The sequence below is a fragment of the Budorcas taxicolor genome, chromosome 13, assembly GCF_023091745.1.
Source record: "Budorcas taxicolor isolate Tak-1 chromosome 13, Takin1.1, whole genome shotgun sequence".
Taxonomy (NCBI): domain Eukaryota; kingdom Metazoa; phylum Chordata; class Mammalia; order Artiodactyla; family Bovidae; genus Budorcas; species Budorcas taxicolor.
Window position 1 is genome coordinate 51,408,832 of NC_068922.1, and position 19,233 is coordinate 51,428,064.

General features: G+C 39.9%; 1 protein-coding gene and 1 non-coding gene across 2 annotated transcripts in view; one reads left to right on the plus strand and one right to left on the minus strand.

Annotated features, from left to right (window-relative positions):
* ATRN (attractin) overlaps nucleotides 1–19,233 on the minus strand; it is a 184,712-nt gene that overhangs the window by 8,632 nt on the left and 156,847 nt on the right. The window contains exons 26-27 of the mRNA XM_052650648.1: nucleotides 10,256–10,334; nucleotides 6,706–6,813 (exon numbers count right to left, since the gene is read on the minus strand). Of these exons, the coding sequence (XP_052506608.1) occupies nucleotides 6,706–6,813; nucleotides 10,256–10,334 (187 nt within the window). The remainder of the gene's footprint in view (nucleotides 1–6,705; nucleotides 6,814–10,255; nucleotides 10,335–19,233) is intronic.
* On the plus strand, nucleotides 240–312 carry TRNAE-UUC (transfer RNA glutamic acid (anticodon UUC)). Its single transcript has one exon. It is a non-coding gene; the product is annotated as a tRNA-Glu (tRNA).

A 19,233-nucleotide genomic window follows, 5' to 3' on the forward strand; every position in this document is an offset into this window, starting at 1 on the left:
TCACAGGAGAGTTTCAGTGGTGAGCTCAGGTTGTTTACATCCACAATGGATAAAAGATTGCTATTGTCTGAATATTTGTGTACCCCCCAAATTCATGTTAAATTTTAACACCTAATGTTAATATCTGGAAGTGGGTCCTTTGGGAGATGATCAGGATGAATGGGATTAGTGCCCTTAGAAAAGAGACCCCGAGAGCTCCCTTACCCCTTTTACTATGTAAAACTATAGCTAGAGGGAATTCCCTGATGGTTCAGTGGTTAGGACTCTGTGTTTTCACTGCTGAGGGCCCAGGTTCAATCCCTGGTTGGGGAACTAACATTCTGTGCAAGTTGGGTGGTATGGCAAAAAAAAAAAATTTACAGCTAGGTGCCATCTATGATCCAGAGAGCAAGCCTTCATCAGACACTCATCTGCCAGTACCTCGATCTTGGATTTCCCAGGCTCCAGATCTGTGAGAAATTAATTTCTATTGTCTGTAAGCTACCCAGTCTCTGATATTTTGTTGTTAACAGCCTGAACAGATTAAGGCAATAACCAAAGCTGCAGATGTAAAAGATGTGAGGAGAGGCCCAAAGACTGAGTCTGAGACAGCTGCCCACTATTTAAAGATGTTGGAAGATGAGGAGAGCTGGCAAAGAATACACAGCACGAACGGCCAGAAGGTGAGTGTGTGGGTCTTGACAAGAAATTCTAGACAGTGTTTTACTGGCTGTGCTGCAGGCTGCCGAGTGTGACACGGGGTGTCACTAAGGCTTATCTATTCTTCTCAATCCCACAAATTATCACTATTTTATCAGGACAACATTTTCTTAGATTTACACAGGTTCATCAGCTGATTTACTCACTACTGCTTCTTATTCCAGCCTCCTGGGGTAACCTGCCTCCTTTCTAGCACATCCTTTATATATTTCTTTCAAACAGGTTTGTTGGTGGCAAGTACTCAGTATTCCCCGCAGTCTGAAGACATCTTTATTTTATCCTTGTTCTTGAAAGGTAGGTACTGGGTACACTTTTTGAGGTTGGCAGTTCTTCTCTTTCAATACTTATAGCGTCTGAGAAGTCAGCTGTCACTCTGTCATCCCTTTGTAGTAAACTTTTTCCCCCTAGTTATTTTTTAATGTGGTAAAATACACACTACTTTGCTAGCGTGTGAGATGAGTACAATTATGTGGTAGTTTGAACATTCTTTGGCATTGCCTTTCTTTAGGATTGGAATGAAAATTGACCTTTTTCCAGTCCTGTGGCCACTGCTGAGTTTTCCAAATTTGCTGGCATATTGAGTGCAGCACTTTCACAGCATCATCTTTTAGAATTTTAAAATAGCTCAACTGGAATTCCATCACCTCCACTAGCTTTGTTCATAGTGATGCTTCCTAAGGCCCACTTGACTTCACATTCCAGGATGTCTGGCTCTAGGTGAGTGATCACACCATCGTGATTATCTGGGTCATGAAGATCTTTTTTGTATAATTTTTCTGTGTATTTTTGCCACTTCTTAATATCTTCTGCTTCTGTTATGTCCATACCATTTCTGTCCTTTATCATGCCCATCTTTGTATGAAATGTTCCCTTGGTACCTCTAATTTTCTTGACAAGATCTCTAGTCTTTCCCATTCTATTGCTTTCCTCTATTTTGCACTGATCACTGAGGAAGGCTTTCTTATCTCTCCTTGCTATTCTTTGGAACTCTGCATTCAAATGGGTATATCTTTCTTTTTCTCCTTTGCCTTTAGCTTCTCTTTTCTCAGCTATTTTTAAGGCTGCCTCAGACAACCATTTTGCCTTTTTGCATTTCTTTTTCTTGGGGGTGGTCTTGATCACTGCCTCCTGTACAATGTCACAAACCTCCTTCCATAGTTCTTCAGGCACTCTGTCTATCAGATCTAATTCCTTGAATCTGTTCGTCACTTCTACTGTATAGTCATAAGGGATTTGATTTAGGTCATGCCTGGATGGTCTAGTGGTTTTCCCTACTTTCTTCAATTTAAGTCTGAATTTTGCAATAAGGACTTCATGATCTGAGCCACAGTTGGCTCCCGGTCTTGTTTTGCTGACTGAATAGAGCTTCTCCATCTTTGGCTGCAAAGAATATAATCAATCTGCTTTCAGTGTTGGCTATCAGATGATGTCCAGGTGTAGACTCTTCTCATATTGTTGGAAGAGGGTGTCTCACTTTGGCTCCGTCTTTTCATTCTTTCTGGAGTTATTTCTCCACTCTTTCCCAGTAGCATATTGGGCACTTATCAACCTGGGAGTTCATCTTTCAGTGTCATACCTTTTTGCCTTTTCATACTGTTCATGGGGTTCTCAAGGCAAGAATACTGAAGTGGTTTGCCATTCCCTTCACCAGTGGACCACATTTTGTCAGAACTCTCCACCATGATCTGTCTGTCTTGGGGGTCTGTACATGGCATGGCTCATAGTTTCATTAAGTTAGACAAGGCTGTGGTCCATGTGATCAGTTAGATTAGTTTTCTGTGATTGCGGTTTTCATTCTGTCTGGCCTCCAAGGCATAAGATGAGTGAGATTGCACTTATCTCACATGCTAGCAAAGTAATGCTCAAAATTCTTCAAGCCAGGCTTCAGTGGTACATGAACTGTAAACTTCCAGATGTTCAAGCTGGGTTTAGAAACGGCAGAGGAATTAGAGGTCAAATTGCCAATATCCTTTGGATCATCAAAAAAGCAACAGATCTCCAGAAAAACATCTACTTTTGCTTCATTGAATACGCCAAAGCCTTTGACTGTGTGGATCACAACAAACTGTGGAAAACTCCTTAAGAGATGGGAATACCAGACCACCTTACCTGCCTCCTGAGAAATCTGTATGCAGGTCAAGAAGCAACAATTAGAACTGGACATGGAACAACAGATTGGTTCCAAATCAGGAAAGGTGTATGTCAAGGCTCTATACTGTCACCCTGCTTATTTAACTTGTATGCAGAGTTCAGTTCAGTTGCTCAGTTGTGTCCGACTCTTTGCAACCCCATGGACTGCAAACACCAGGTTTCATCACCAACTGCCAAAGCTTACTCAAACTCATGTCCACTGAGTCAGTGATGTCATCCAACCATCCCATCCTCTGTCATCCCCTTCTCCTCCTGCCTTCAACCCTTCCCAGCATCAGGGTCTTTTCAAATGAGTCAGTTCTTTGCATCACATGGTCAAAGTATTGGAGCTTCAGCTTCACCATCAGTCTTTCCAATGAATATTCAGAACTGATTTCCTTTAGGATTGACTGGCTGGATATCCTTGCAGTCCAAGGGACTTTCAAGAGTCTTCTCTAACACCACAGTTCAAAAGCATCAATTCTTCAGTGCTCAGCTTTCTTTATAGTCCAACTCTCACATCCACACATGACTACTGGAAAAACCATAGCTTTGACTAGATGGGCCTTTGTTGGCAATGTAATGTCTCTGCTTTTTAACATGCTGTCTAGGCTGGTCATAGCTTTTCTTCCAAGGAGCAAGTGTCTTTTAATTTCATGGCTGCAATCACCATCTGCAGTGATTTTGGAGCCCCAAAAATCAAGCCTCTCACTGTTTCCATCGTTTCCCCATCTATTTGCCATGAAGTCATGGGACCAGATGCCATGATCTTAGTTTTCTGAATGCTGAGTTTTAACCCAACTTTTTCACTTTCCTCTTTCACTTTCATCAAGAGGCTCTTTAGTTCTTCACTTTCTACCATTAGGAGTGGTGTCATCTGCATATCTGAGTTTATTGATATTTCTCCCAGCAATCTTGATTCCAGCTTGTGCTTCATCCAGCCAGCCCAGCATTTTGCATGATGTACTCTGCATATAAATTAAATAAGCAGGGTGACAATATAGAGGATGTACTCCTTTCCTGATTTGGAACCAGTCTGTTGTTCCATGTCCGTTCTAACTGTTGCTTCTTGACCTGCATACATATTTCTTAGGAGGCAGGTCAGGTGGTCTGGTGTTCCCATCTTTTTAAGTACTTTCCACAGTTTGTTGTGATCCACACAGTCGAAGGCTTTGGTGTAGTCAATAAAACAGAAATAGATGTTTTTCTAGACGTTTGGACTGAAAGGAGATCAAACCAGTCAATCCTAAAGGAAACCAGTCCTGAATATTCATTGGAAGGACTGATGCTGAAGCTGAAGCTCCAATAATTTGGCCACTTGATGTGAAGAATTGACTCATTGGAAAAGACCCTGATGCTGGGAAAAATTGAAGGCAGGAGGAGAAGGGATCGACAGAGGATGAAATGGTTGGATGGCACCACTGACTCAATGGACATGAGTTTGGGCAAGTTCCGGGAGCTGGTGATGGACAGGGAAGCCTGGTGTGCTGCAGTCCATGGGGTCGCAAAGACTCGGACATGACTGTGCAACTGAACTGAACTGAAAATACACATAACATAAAAAGCGTTATCTTACCCATGTTTTTTTAAAGCACTTTGTTTGGCTGCATCAGGTCTTAGCTGTAGCAAGCAAGATCTTTGGTCTTTGTTGCAACACGTGGGATCTTTTAGTTGTGCCAACTGAACTCTTAGTTGCACCAAGCACATTCTTAGTTGCAGCATGAGGGACTACTATAGTTCCCTGACAAGGGATGGAACCTAGGCCCACTGTATTGGGAACATGGAGTCTTAGCCACTGGACCACCAGGAAAGTCTCTATCTTAAACCATTAGTTAGGTATACATTTTAGTAGTGTTATATGGTGCAACCAGCACCACCATCTATTTCCCAAACTCCATCTTGGAAAACTAAAATTTTATACCCATCAAATTGCAAGTCCCCCTTCCTTCCTCTCCCCAGACCTTGGCAACCATTATTCTATTTTCTAGGAATTTGACTACTCAAGGTACCTCACATAAGTGAAATCATACAGTGTGTGTCTTTTTGTGACTGGCTTCTTTCACTTAGCATAATGTCCTCAAGGTTCACCTATGTTCATATATGTAGCATGGGTCAGAGTTTCTTTCCTTTTTAAGGCCGAGTGAACCTCCATTGTATGTATATACCATATTCTGTTTATCCATTCATATGTCAATGAACACTTGGGTTGGTTCCAACTTTTAGCTACTATGAATAAAGTGGCTATGCACATGGTGTACAAATACATTGTCAAGACCCTGCTATCAATTCTTCAGGGTATATACTGAGAAATGGGATTGCTAGATAATACATAATTCTATTTCTGCTTTTTTGAGGAAGAGAAACGCTGTTTCCCACAGTAGCTGCATCATTTTCATTCTCACTAACAGTACACGAGGGCTCCAACTTCTCCACATTGTACTGATCTTTTTCTGTCCTGGCTAATTTTAAGATGTTCTCTTTGTCTTTGGAGTTCCACAGTTTCACTATGATAAATCCAACTGTAGTTTTCTTTCTCTCCTACCTCTCCTCTGCTTTCTTTCCTTACTCTTGCTTACAATACATTTTGTTAGAGTCTGAATAATTATGTCTCCCATCAGTTCTGGAAAATTCTCAGCTCTTTGAAACCTGCCTCTCCTCCATTCATTTGTTCTGGGACTGTAATAACATATATGTTAGGTCTTCTCATTCTATTCTCCACATTCTTATTATCTGTCATATTTTTCCATCTTCTCGTCTCCTTGTTCTACAGTCTGTGTAATTTCTTCAGAGTCATCTTCCAGTTCAAAAGCTCTTTCCTCACTTGTGTCTGATGTGCTGTTTAACATGTAATCTGAGTCTTTCAAAAATTTCAACTACTGTATTTTCCATTTCTCTAACTGTTCTATTTGGTTCTTTCTCAGGTCTGCTAGGCCATTCTTGACTCATGGCTTCCTCATCTTTATGATTCTACCTTTCAGTTCTTTAAACATTTCATACAGAGCTTTATCATATTCATTAGATGTCAATTCTGTTGTTTCTGCTGATTCTTACTCATGGCTTTTCTCTTTCGTCCTTGGTGACCTCTGATTCTGGGGTCTTAACCTGTGGGACTCCTACACAGCTGAATTGGGTCTGTTTTTCCTCAGTCAGGATCCACATCTACTGCAGCTGAGAGACATGGTATCTTACCAATCTAGAACCACTTTAGACCATGCATGGCTGTGGTCTGGGTTCAAGGTTTATTCTTTTCTGGAGGAGGAAAACAATCCCTGCAAATCTCACATACTTCCTGTAAGGTCAGTAATGCTTCAGTAAGTATGTTAGGACATACATGCGCACACACACACACATATACATACATATATGTGTCTGTGTATATATCTCCATAGACATGTAATTGTTTCCTAAGGGTATCTGAACTATTTCATCATTTTGTTAAAAGTGAAAGTCTTATTATTTTCTTCATAATGGTGGAGGTGTTAGAATTCTTTATTTTCCACAGAATTCATAGTCAATTATGACTTTTCCCCCTTTAAAAAAATCCCCTGAATACTTATAAAGGACAATGGTTCAATTCAGTTACTTTCAAATTTTCAAGTATTATGCCACATAAAACTTAAAAGAGAATACCAGACAAGTTATTTAAATTTTAAAATTCCCTGAATATAAGACTGCTTAACAACATGAAACAAATACTGGAAAATGAAAGCAAGAGAATACCTGACAGTTTCAGTGTGCTGACTTATTGCTAAGAAGAAACAGCGAAGACGAAGTAAGAGGCAACAGAATGAGGCTCTTTCCCTCTCTGGCTCCTCAGACTGAGAAGCATGAGGTTTGATAAGTTAAGTTACAGGGACTTTTGAAATACAATCTCACCTTTATACTCCCCCCAATGAGATCAGGAGGCTCTTCATCTGTTTCCAAGGCGACATTTACAGAAGCAAAGGGACGACTGGCCATCTGCTGCATCTCTCGAAGAAGTTGCTGATGAGTAACACAGCAACCATTAATGCAAAGAGTACTGAGGGGATTTCATAGAGAATACTGCATATTAAAAATAGCTCATCTTCCCTGATTCGAACAAATCAATTCCAAAATGATATTTCTGAGATAGCTGGGGAAAACTGGACATGGACCAAGTATTACCTTTTTAATTTTGTTGACTATGATGACAATATTGTTGTTATAGTAAAGAAAAATTCCTTATCTGTTAGAGATATATATTAATGTACTGATGGGTATAATGCTGTGATGCCTGCTTGTGAAGAACATAAATTATCCTAATTCCTCATATTTTTATTACTAAAGCCAGGCTTTCTTTTTTCCTGCTGAAACTTGGACCAAATACTTACAGAGCAACAAAAACTATCCTTTGTTACACAGTATCTAGGAACTGAAAGAGCACTTTATTCAGAGAGGTGGTATAAACTAAACACATAAAACACATGAAGTTTTGCAGAGCAGAGGGACAAGTAAGGGCTCTGGATTCAGGCAGGCTTGGATATGAATACCTGCTCCAACTCTTTCCAGCTGTGTGATGTTAAAAAATTATTTAAAGTTTCTGGGCCTCAGTTCCTTCCTCTCTAAAATGGGGTTTTAATCCCATAAAATTATCAGTAGGATTAAATGAGATGCTTTAACTAGCACAGTGCCTAGCTTATGGTGTGTAGTCAATTATATATCATTAGGAATATCAGAGATTTGGGCATGTCACTGAAGCTCTGAGGTCATGTTGTGGAAGACAATGAGGCCCTACTTGACTGCTTCCTTGAAACTATTTTAGAGACAGAATCTTGGGCTGGATAGAGCTATGTTTTAGAATGGCATTTCTGTTTTAGAAACAGAATGTTCTGTTTTAGAAGGGCATTTTTAACATTAAACATTTTGTTAAATATCAATAATCATATGTCTACATCTCACAAAGCTATTTGTCCATTTACTCAACAAATACATATAACAATAATTCTCCTCCAGATTCTGTGCTAAGTGTGGAGTCACAGTGAGACAGAGTGCCTACCCTGCTTCCAGTTCCCAGTCTAGTTCCTTTATGACAAGTGCAGGAGATAATGTGAGTAAAGGCCCGTTAAACCAGAGCCTGGTATGTAGCAATGACTTAAGCAGTATTAGATGCTATTATTTTTGTTATTATAAATAATATCAAATAATTCTACAGTTCTGAGAGGGATAAATCATGAATGATATTTTAGAAAAGATGAAATATATTCTGAATGGATAGGTTCACAGTAACAGAGAAATTTTAAATCACAAAGGTAAAAGCTTAGTTTACTGGTTGATCGTCTGTGTAATTAGCATTTTTTTTTTTGAAACCTGTTTTCTACTAAGTGTTTACCTCATTTTCTTTCATGTACGTTGTGATTATTTTCCAGTTGATTGTCTGTCTTCTACATTATTCAATTATTTTTACAAACTTTATTTTTATACATGTTTCTATGATGTTTCAATAATCTTATCTGAAAACAATAATTTCGTCCTCTTTCCAAAAGGAACAAAACTTATTTATCTTTCTCTTAGTGCAGAGTCTAGAACATCCAGAACAAAACTAAGTGACTACTGGGACTACATAATGTTTAGAAGAAATATGGCCTTTGAAGACAGAAGTCTTAAGTTTAAAACATAGTTTGGTGTCTTTAAGTAACTATGTGATGATGGGTAAGTTATTTTGCCTCTCTGAGCCTCGGTTCCTTCATTTGTGAAACAGGAGTAGTATCAGTAACTATTTTATAGGTTGCTGTAAGGATTAAATTACTTAATATAAAACCTCTTAGAACAGTGCCTACAACTTAGAAATGCTCAAATGTCAGGGTTGTTTTTTTTTTTTTCTTTTTTCTGTCAGTTCTTAATATGACTAACTTACCTGGATTTTATCGGGTACAACCTTGAGTATTTCTTCATCAGGAGTGATGTTGGTCATCTGGTTATTTCTCAAAGTGTTGAGGAGGTATTATTTTTGAGTTTACTAAGAGTTTTGTTTTTAAACTAGGATGAGTGCTGATATTAATAAATGATTAAATGACTACTTGGCCACTACTGAAAATTTAGGTGTGTTTTTTTTTTTTAACACCCACAGATATAACATATCCTAGTAGGTTCTCTGGTATGAAATGATCCCTTTACTACACAGTAAACTAGACAGCTGCACATTATAGTTATTATGCAACTGGTCTTTACTTTTTGGTGTTACCTTTCTCAAATTTTGGTTTCAAGGTTTTTATGCATAAAATGAATCAGGATTCTTTTCAGTTTCCCATCTTTTCCTTTACCCTGGAAACATTTATTTTTTTGGAAATAATTAAATCTCATAAACACCCGAGGAATAGACTATTATTATCTCCATAAGCTCATCTCAAATTAAAACTGCCTGTGTCTAATAGCCTTTGTGGAGAGAGTAATAATCTGACTCTCTCAAAATAATTTTTGGATTCCTTCCCTGGTACTAGTTTATGTGGTTTCTTACTTCTTTATTACACATTTGGATAACTTATTTTTTTCAGAATATTGCATAATTCATTGAGATTTTAAAATGTCTTAGTAATAGAGCTATTAAAAAAAAACCTCTGAAAATGTTATCCACTGAATTTTTAAAATGGTCAAAAAGAGGATGCAACATTACTTCTATGGAAAAAAATCACGTTTACAGGGGTCAGAATAGGTGTCATGGCCCCACCGTTCATGTCATGAACAGTGCTGAGTGCTTGGGTATTTTGAGTCTAGACATTTCTGTTCTCTAAATCTTTCTATAGATCAGTGTTTTACAGAAAAAAGCATGAGTAGATATAGAAGATCAAAGAGCACAAAATGGAGATATCAGTGCACTTCTATTTAGCAACAATGCAACAGACATGATGACTAAAAGGCAGAGTAATAACAACACATGTGAAAGTTTCAATAAACAGCTTTTGTGTTGTAATTTTTAATCAAGTTTATTTATTTGACTTGCCAATTATAAATATTTGTTTGACTTATTAATATTACTTCTGAAATGCAGCTGTGGAAATAAACCAACACTAAAAAATAAAACTCAAGCAAATATTTAATCAGACACACATTTATCTTTCCTTGAATAATGAGAAATTTTTGAGATGCTTAAATGGCTGATTTTATTCTCATTCTCATGAAAGGGTCCTGTAAAAGCTGTGCTTTACTAAGCCTTCAGGTCTCCAGCCTGAGTTAAGGAATCAGGGTCTGGGAGAATGGGTAAAACTGAGTCAATACAATCCTAAAACTTTCTTTTAAGAAAGTTAAAACCATATGGTGCAGAATTAACATAGTTTACATAGTACTAATTGAAGTCTACTGACCATGTATTACTCTCTATCACTACACAGCTAAAACTGACATGCCTAAAGGAAATATGAAGGAAAAATCTCCTTTAGGGATTCATTAATCTCTATTCACTGAGGCTTACCTCTCTACGTCTGGAAGCCCAACAACTTTGTTTGATCTTCCAAACCACAGCAGCCACCAGGAGCAAAGAGAGGAAACAACTGTAAGAAAGCAAAGTACTGAGTTATTATCCCAGCCCCCAGAATCAGCATGCTGTCATCCACACCTCAGGTCAGTCAGGGACACAATCCCCCAAATACCCACTCCAAGCTCCCCTCTGCTGAGTCATCACAACCAGTCCTGGTTCAAAGGAAACAAAGTATGAGAATGAGCTTTCCGACCCAACCAGTAGACAATACTATCTCCACAAGGCACTCCCAGAGGAGAGGCCTTTATCAGAATGACGTATCATGGCTTATCCCAAATAGTAAAAATAATTCTATCATAATTATAACCAGTAACAAGCATGCTATTTAATCAAATCAGCAAAAATTTACTGATCAAGCCTAAAATCATGAGAAAAGTTAATTATCAAAGTAACAATCAGCTTTTCATAAGGAAGATGTAAACAGAGAATAAACTTATATGTAATAATATGTATTCAAAGTAAATACATATTTTATAAATAAAATAAAACAACTAAATTCAAGCCAACAGCTTTTTTTTTTTCTATTTATTTTTATTACTTTACAATACTGTATTGGTTTTGCCATACATCAACATGAGTCCGCCACGGGTGTACATAAGTTCCCACTCCTGAACCCCCCTCCCACCTCCCTCCCCATATCATCCCTCTGGGTTATCCCAGTGCACCAGCCCCAAGCATCCTGTATCCTGCATCGAACCTAGACTGGCGATTCGTTTCTTATATGATATTATACATGTTTCAATGCCATTCTCCCATATCATCCCGCCCTCTCCCTCTCCCACAGAGTCAAAAAGTCCGTTCTGTACATCTGTGTCTCTTTTGCTGTCTCGCATACAGGGTTATCGTTACCATCTTTCTAAATTCCATATATATGTGTTAGTATACTGTATTGGTGTTTTTCTTTCTGGCTTACTTCACTCTGTATAATCGGCTCCAGTTTCATCCACTTCACTAGAACCGATTCAAATGTATTCTTTTTGATGGCTGAGTAATACTCCATTGTGTATATGCACCACAGCTTTCTTATCCATTCATCTGCTGATGGACATCTAGGTTGCTTCCATGTCCTGGCTATTATAAACAGTGCTGCAATGAACATTGGGGTACATGTGTCTCTTTCAATTCTAGTTTCCTTGGTGTGTATGCCCAGCAGTGGGATTGCTGGGTCATAAGGCAGTTCTATTTCCAGTTTTTTAAGGAATCTCCACACTGTTCTCCATAGTGGCTGTACTAGTTTGCATTCCCACCAACAGTGTAAGAGGATTCCCTTTTCTTCACACCCTCTCTAGCATGTATTGCTTGTAGACTTTTGGATTGCAGCCATTCTGACTGGTGTGAAATGGTACCTCATTGTGGTCTTGATTTGCATTTCTCTGATAATGTGTGATGTTGAAGATCTTTTCATGTGTTTGTTAGCCATCTGTATGTCTTCTTTGGAGAAATGTCTATTTAGTTCTTTGGCCCATTTTTTGATTGGATCGTTTATTTTTCTGGAATTGAGCTGCATGAGTTGCTTGTATATTTTTGAAATTAGTTGTTTATCAGTTGCTTCATTTGCTATTATTTTCTCCCATTCCGAAGGCTGTCTTTTCACCTTGCTTGTACTTTTCTTTGCTGTGCAGAAGCTTTTAAGTTTAATTAGGTCCCATTTGTTTATTTTGGCTTTTATTTCCAATATTCTGGGAGGTGGGTCATAGAGGATCCTGCTGTGATTTATGTCGGAGAGTGTTTTGCCTATGTTCTCCTGCCAACAGCTTTCTTAAAGATTAGGATAGACTAAATCCCAGTGGTCTTATAACCGCAAATGATTTTAATGTTCTCTCATCAAAAGCTACTGTGACAGGAAAGAGAAAGACTGACTTCTGATTAAAAGGACTAATGAGCCTAACAAATAAACTTCTTAGGTAGCTGTTTAAATAATTTAAAAATTGGCATTTTCATTCATGAATTTGTACAGTGTTCTGTTCCAGAGTGTTACAAGGAGATACAAGGCTCTCTGCCCCTGCAGTCGGGTACTCTTTGTTGAGATCTGTGTTTGCAGGATGGGGTTGGCTTTGCAGAGGCAGCTTCAGAGCACATTGCTGAAGACAGGCCGCCCCAGCTGGCTGGTGACAGGCCCCCTAAGGTGCTAGAGGACTGAACTTCTGCCCTTTCAGAAATAGAAATTAAGCCTTCCTCAGCCCACCGCTTTCCTGAGAGGCACATAGTGCAGACCCCTTCAATGAGTACCCTGGCAAAAGAGAAGCACCTCCACCCCCCACCCAGATCACACCACTCAGTGGAGAGTCTTCAGCGCCTATCTTGTTGGGCCCCTTGGCTGTGCTGACACTGATGATCCTTCCATCTCTCTGATGGTTTCTGTTTTTCTTTTTATACAGTACTTTACTGAGGCAGATCCTGTTGTAGGCTCATGGAATACATCAGTGAACAAAACAAAGGACCACTTTCCCCATGGAGGCAAACAGTAAATAAAGTGAGCAAATTATACAGCATGTTGGAAAGGAGTAAATACTACACAAACAAAAAGAAGGTAAGGGTAAGGAGGTTCAGGAGTGACGGTGGTACTCTAAAGCAGAATGGTCGGAATGGGTGGACCTTAACTCTTGAGAAGGTGACATGTGAGCTAAGACGTGGAGGATGTGTGGGAGATGGCTTGTGAAGGTCTGCAGAAATGCGCCTGGGCAACTGGAATCAGCTAGTGCAAAGGATGTGCCTGGGATTTCTTGAGGAACCTCAGGAGACTGGAGTGGGAAGAGGCAGTTATGCCAGGGATAAAGACATAGAGGTAAGAGAAAGGCAGATCATGAGGACCCTAAAGCCATCATAATGGTGTTGGCTTTTACTGAGTGAGATGAGCCACTGAAGATTTTTGAACACAGAAGTATCATGATTTAATTTATACTGAGGAGACCATTAAGGTAGCAACTCAGAAATAGAACAGGAGTCTAGGTAAGACATGAGGGTGGCTCAAATCAGGATGATGGTAGCAGGGGTACTTTGGAAAAGTACTTTGGAATCTGCACATGAAGGTCAAGACAGTAGGATTTCCTGATGGGCTGGATGTAGGGTACAAAAGAGAGAAGTCAGGGGGTGGGGACTGAGGAACTTATCATCAGCTTATTCAGGGAAGATTCTGGGGGGAGCAGGTGTGAGACAGCAGCAAGTAAAGTTTTAGACATGCTGAGTTCTGAGACATCTACCTGAAAGCTACGGAGATATGTCATGAGTTGATATGTAAACCTGAGGGCTGGGTGTCAGGTCTGGGCTGGAGACAGCTTGAGAGTTATCAGCATGCACGTGTTATTTGGGGTAATGAATCTGCATGAGGACATCAAGGGAATAAATACAAATAGAGAAGAGTGTCTTGAGGGCACCCCAACACTGAGAAGTCAGGGCGGACAGGACGAAGAAGTAAAGGAGTCTGAGAATAGTAACCTTCTTAGTCTTTCATGGTGTATATGCATAATCCTGCCCCGCCCCATAATCCTGCTGTTTGTTACTTTTACTCAAATAGATAAACACAAGAAGACAGCAAACCTATATGGAAGAACATGAAACAAGCGAGTTGCTCCAGATGCTACTGAGGCAGCTGAACCCAGGGTGGCCTCAGGGGCCTCTTCTGGACGACCCTCAACACAGAATTGTGAAACAGAGCAGCTCAGAAGGTCTGTGCCCTTTATTCCCAAGAGCTTCTGTCATCAATGTGGGCCTGTTAAAAATACCAACAACCCAGTTCCTTCCACCTGATCCAGCTTTTCTGAGACACAAACGGCACATCAACAGACAATGAACATCCTTCAAAGCTGATACATGCATGGTTTCTCCTCGGGTAACACAACAATGAAGAATTTACTGCTGCTACTGCTCAGTCGCTTCAGTCGTGTCCGACTCTGTGCGACCCTGTAGACGGCAGCCTACCAGGCTCCTCCGTTCTTGGGATTCTCCAGGCAAGAATGCTGGAGTGGGTTGCCATTTCCTTTTCCAATGCATGACAGTGAAAAGTGAAAGTGAAGTCGCTCAGTCATGTCTAACTCTTCGCAACCCCATGGACTGCAGCCTACCAAGCTCCTTCATCCATGGGAGTTTCCAGGCAAGAGTACTGGAGTGGGTTGCCATTGCCTTCTCTGGACAGGTCATGGTGGAGAGTTCTGACAAAATGTGGTTCACTGGAGAGAGAATGGCAAACCACTTCAGCATTCTTGCCATGAGAACCCCATGAACAGCATGAAAAGGCAAAAAGATATTACACTGAAATACTCCTTGCCCTGGTCTTCCAATATGCTACTGAGGAAGAGCGGGGAAATAGCTCCAGAAAGAATGATAAGGCTGAGCCAAAGTGGAAACAACACCCAGTTGTGGATGTGTCTGGAGGTGAAAGTGAAGTCAGATGCTGTAAAGAACAATATTGCATAGGAACCTGGAATGTGAGGTCCATGAATTAAGGTAAATTGGATATGGTCAAACAGGAGATGGCAAGAGTGAACATTGACATTTTAGGAATCAGTGAACTAAAATGATGGGAATGGGCACATTTAGTTCTGATGACCATTATCTACTGCTGTGAGCAAGAATCCCTTAGAAGATATGGAGTGGCCCTCACAGTCAACAAAAGAGTATGAAATACAGTACTTGGGTGCAACCTCAAAAACAACAGAATGATCTTGGTTTGTTTCCAAGGCAAACCATTCAACATTACAGTGCCCCAACCACTAATGCCAAAGAAACTGAAGTTAAATGATTCTATGAAGACCTACAAGACCTTTCTAGAGGTAAAACCAAAAAAAAAAAAAAAGAAATGTCCTTTTCATCATAGGGGATAGGAATGCAAAAGTAGGAAGTCAAGAGATACCTAGAGTAACAGGAGTACAAAATGAAGCAAAGCAAAGGCTAACAGAGTTCTGCCAAGAGAACGCACTGATCATAGCAAACATCCTCTTCCAACAACACAAGAGATAACTCTACATAAGGACATCACCAATGTTCAATACCAAAATCAGATTGATTATATTCTTTGCAGCCGAAGATGGAGAAGTGCTATACAGTCAGCAAAAACTGGACCCAAAGGGGACTTCCCTGTGGTCCAGGGGCTAGGACTCTGGGCTCCCAATGCAGGAGTCCCAGGTTTGATCCCTGGTCGAGGAACTAGATCCCACATACCACAACTGGGAACCAGCACAGCCAGGAAATACAAAACAAAAACCAGGACCTGGAGCTGACCGTGGCTCAGATCATGAGCTCTTTATTGCAAAATTCAGGCTTAAATTGAAGAAAGTATGGAAAACCACTAGGTCATTCAGGTATGACCTAAATCAATTCCCTTACAATTACACAGTTGAAGTGACAAATAGATTCAAGGGATTAGATCTGATAGACAGAGTGCCTGAAGAACTATGGACGGAGATTCGTAACACTATACAGGAGGCAGTGATCAAAACCATCCCCAAGAAGAAGAGATGCAGTAAGGGAAATGGTTGTGTGAGGAAGCCTTACAAATAGCTGATGATAGAGAAGAAAAAGGCAAAGGAGAAAAAGAAAGATATATCCATCTGAATGCAGAGTTCCAGAGAATAGCAAGGAGAGAGAAGAAAGCCTTAAGTGCAAAGAAAGAGGAAAACAATAGAATGAGAAAACCTAGAGATCTCTTCAAGAAAATCAGAGATAGCAAGGGAACATATCATGCAAAGATAGGCACAATAAAGGACAGAAATGGTAAGGACCTAACAGAAGCATAAGATATTAAGAAGAGGTGGCAAGAATACACAAAAGAACTGTACAAAAAAGGTCTTAATGACTCAGATAACCACAATGGTGTGGTTAACTTAGAGCCAAACATGCTGGAGTGTGAAGTCCAGTGGGCCTTAGGAAGCACTATTATGAATAAAGCTGATAGAGGTAATGAAATTCCAGCTGAGTTACTTCAAATCCTAAAAGATGATGCTGTCAAAGTGTTGCATTCAATATGCCAACAAATCTGGAAACCTCAGCAGTGGCCACAGGACTGGAAAAGGTTACTTTTCATTCCAATCCCAAAGAAAGGCAATGCCAAAGAATGTCCAAACTACCATATATTTGCTCTCATTTCATATGCTATCAAGGTAATACTCAAAATTCTTCAAGCTAGGCTTCAATAGTACGTGAACCGAGAACTTCCAGATGTACAAGCTGAATTTAGAAAAGGCAGCAGAACCAGAGGTCAAGTTTCCAACATCTGTCGGATCATAGAAAAACCAAAAGAATTCCAGGAAAACATCTACTTTTGCTTCATTGATTACGCTAAAGCCTTTGACTGTGTGTATCACAACAAACTGGAAAATTCTTAAAGAGATGAATACCAGACCACCTTACCTGCTTCCTGAGACACCTTTATGTGGGTCAAGTAGCAATAGTTGGAACTGGACAGGAAAAACAGACTGGTTCAAAATTGGGAAAAGAGTACATCAAGACTATATATTGTCACCCTGCTTATTTAACATATATGCAGAGTACATCATGCAAAATGCCAGGCTGGATGAAGCACAAGATGGAATCGAGAATCCTGGGAAAAATACCAATAACCTCAGATATGCAGCTGACATAATGGCAGAAAATGAAGAGGAACTAAAGAGCCTCTTGACGAAGGTGAAAGAAGAGAGTGAAAATTCTATCTTAAAACTCAACATTCAAAAAACTAAGATCATGGCATCTGGTCCCATCAATTCATGGCAAACAAATGGGAGAAAAAGGAAACAGTGACAGGCTTTATTTTCTTGGACTCCAAAATCATGGTGTCTGCAGCCATGAAATTAGGAGATGCTTGCTCCTTGGAATAAAAGCTATGACAAACCTAGACAGCATATTAAAAAGCAGAGACATCACTTTGCCGACAAAGGTCTGTCTAGTCAAAGCTATGATTTTTCCACTAGTCATGTACAGATGTGAGAGGTGGACCATAAAGAAGACTGAGCACTGAAAAATTAATGCTTTCGAACTGTGGTGCTGGAGAAGACTCTTGAGAGTCTCTTGAACTGCAAGATCAAACCACTCAACTTAAAGGAAATCAACTCTGAATATTCATTGGAAGGACTGATGCTGAAGCTGAAGCTCCAATCCTTTGGTCACCTAATGTGAAGAGCTGACTGGAAAAGACCCTGATGCTAGAAAAGAAAGGGCATGAGGATAAGGGGGCAACAGAGGGTGAGATGGCTGGATGGCATCATTGACTCAACAGACATGAATCTGAGAGAATTCTGGGAGATAGTGAAGGACAGGGAAGCCTGGAGTGCCGCAGTCCATGGGTTTGCAGGGTTGGACATATCTGAATGACTGAACAAGAAGTTTTAAAAAAATCACGGGAATTATCAAATACCACAAAAGTAGAGAGACCAAACCAGTTAATCTCTATATGTTCATTACTCAGTCTTGGCAATTATTAACATTCTTCTGGCCTTCAAAGATCATTCTAAAGAAGTCTATTGTTCTTTCAATGCAAGGACACTGGCCCTTGACTAGGGGTCTGACACTTCTTTTCAGCTCTGTACTTGCAATAAACCCCTTTGACCTATTTTGTCCTAAACCTGTCCGTTTATCAGAGGCTTACACTTCTCAGACTATTCTCAGAAATTTGTCTTGATTCAAGGTTGTTTTTTATACCTTTTGTACATGTCTTTGAAAACTCAGAATCTGTCTGAGAGCTCTGTGTTTGGAGATGTTTTCCACAAGCTTAATAGTGTATATAGAATGATACTTTTGAGAGTGCATTAAAATTTCCTTTTTCTGCCCTTACAAGTCTGGCCTTTCTAAAACAACATACTCACTTCTTGGCCTGGCTTTGACCTCCCAACCAATCTAATTATTAGACATTGCTGCTTCTTTCCAAGTTCCTATGATTTGCACTTTACCATTCTGATCTCAATTAGATCAGACAGGATCTAATCTAGTGACAGGATCTAATCTAGTGGCAGGACTTTGCATCACTTCTATCTTCTGGAAAAGGCTTCCCTGGTGGCTCAGACAGTAAAGCGTCTGCCCGCAGTGCGGGAGACCTGGGTTTGATCCCTGGGTTGGGAAGATCCCCTGGAGAAGGAAATGGCAACCCACTCCAGTCCTCTTGCCTGGAAAATTCCATGGACTAAGAGGCTCTTCAGAGCCTGGTAGGCTACAGTCCATGGGGTCGCAAAGAGTCGGACATGACTGAGCAACTTCACTTTACTTTTACTTTTATCTTTTGGAAAATAAAGTGATCCACAAGACATGGATCTGTCAAAATGCCCGCTGTCAATCTGGCAACAGCCTTAACGGAAGTTCAGATAATTAGAAGTTTTACAAAAACATACCTTGCCTACATCAGGAATTCCCATTACAGTCCCTCCTTTTGGATATTCCCTGTTTCTCCTTTTTATTTTTATCCAAGTGCTATCATCTAAGGCACACAGATTTCACAGAACGTTACTCTGTTTCTCCCTCTTTACTAATAAACAGTTATTATGCTGACCACACTCCTACATCACTCCCAGATACAAAGGTCTTTCACCTACATCACCTCATTTGACTTTCAGAGCAAGCAAGCAAATGGGTCTTATTAATTCCCTCTTTATAACACAAGGCTCCTATTGGAGTCTGGGGAAGCATCTAATTATGACAAAAATGGATTTATCAGGATCTAGAATTTACTTTTCACTGTGCCAAAGTCTGGGAATTCTTTTCTAACTTACCTCACATTAATATTTTCTCACCGGAATCAGTGAGCTATCCCCTTCTACTCCAACCCCCAAATCTAATCCTCTTTTCTGTATTCTATGAGTCATTCTTCAGAGTGCTTAGGATTACCTGGATAACTTCCCTTCTCCCCTTATGTTTCACGTATATGAACCTAGTTAACTTGCTCTAGGAAAATATCTGCTTCTTCATTCATGTTCATGAAAAGGACTCTATTC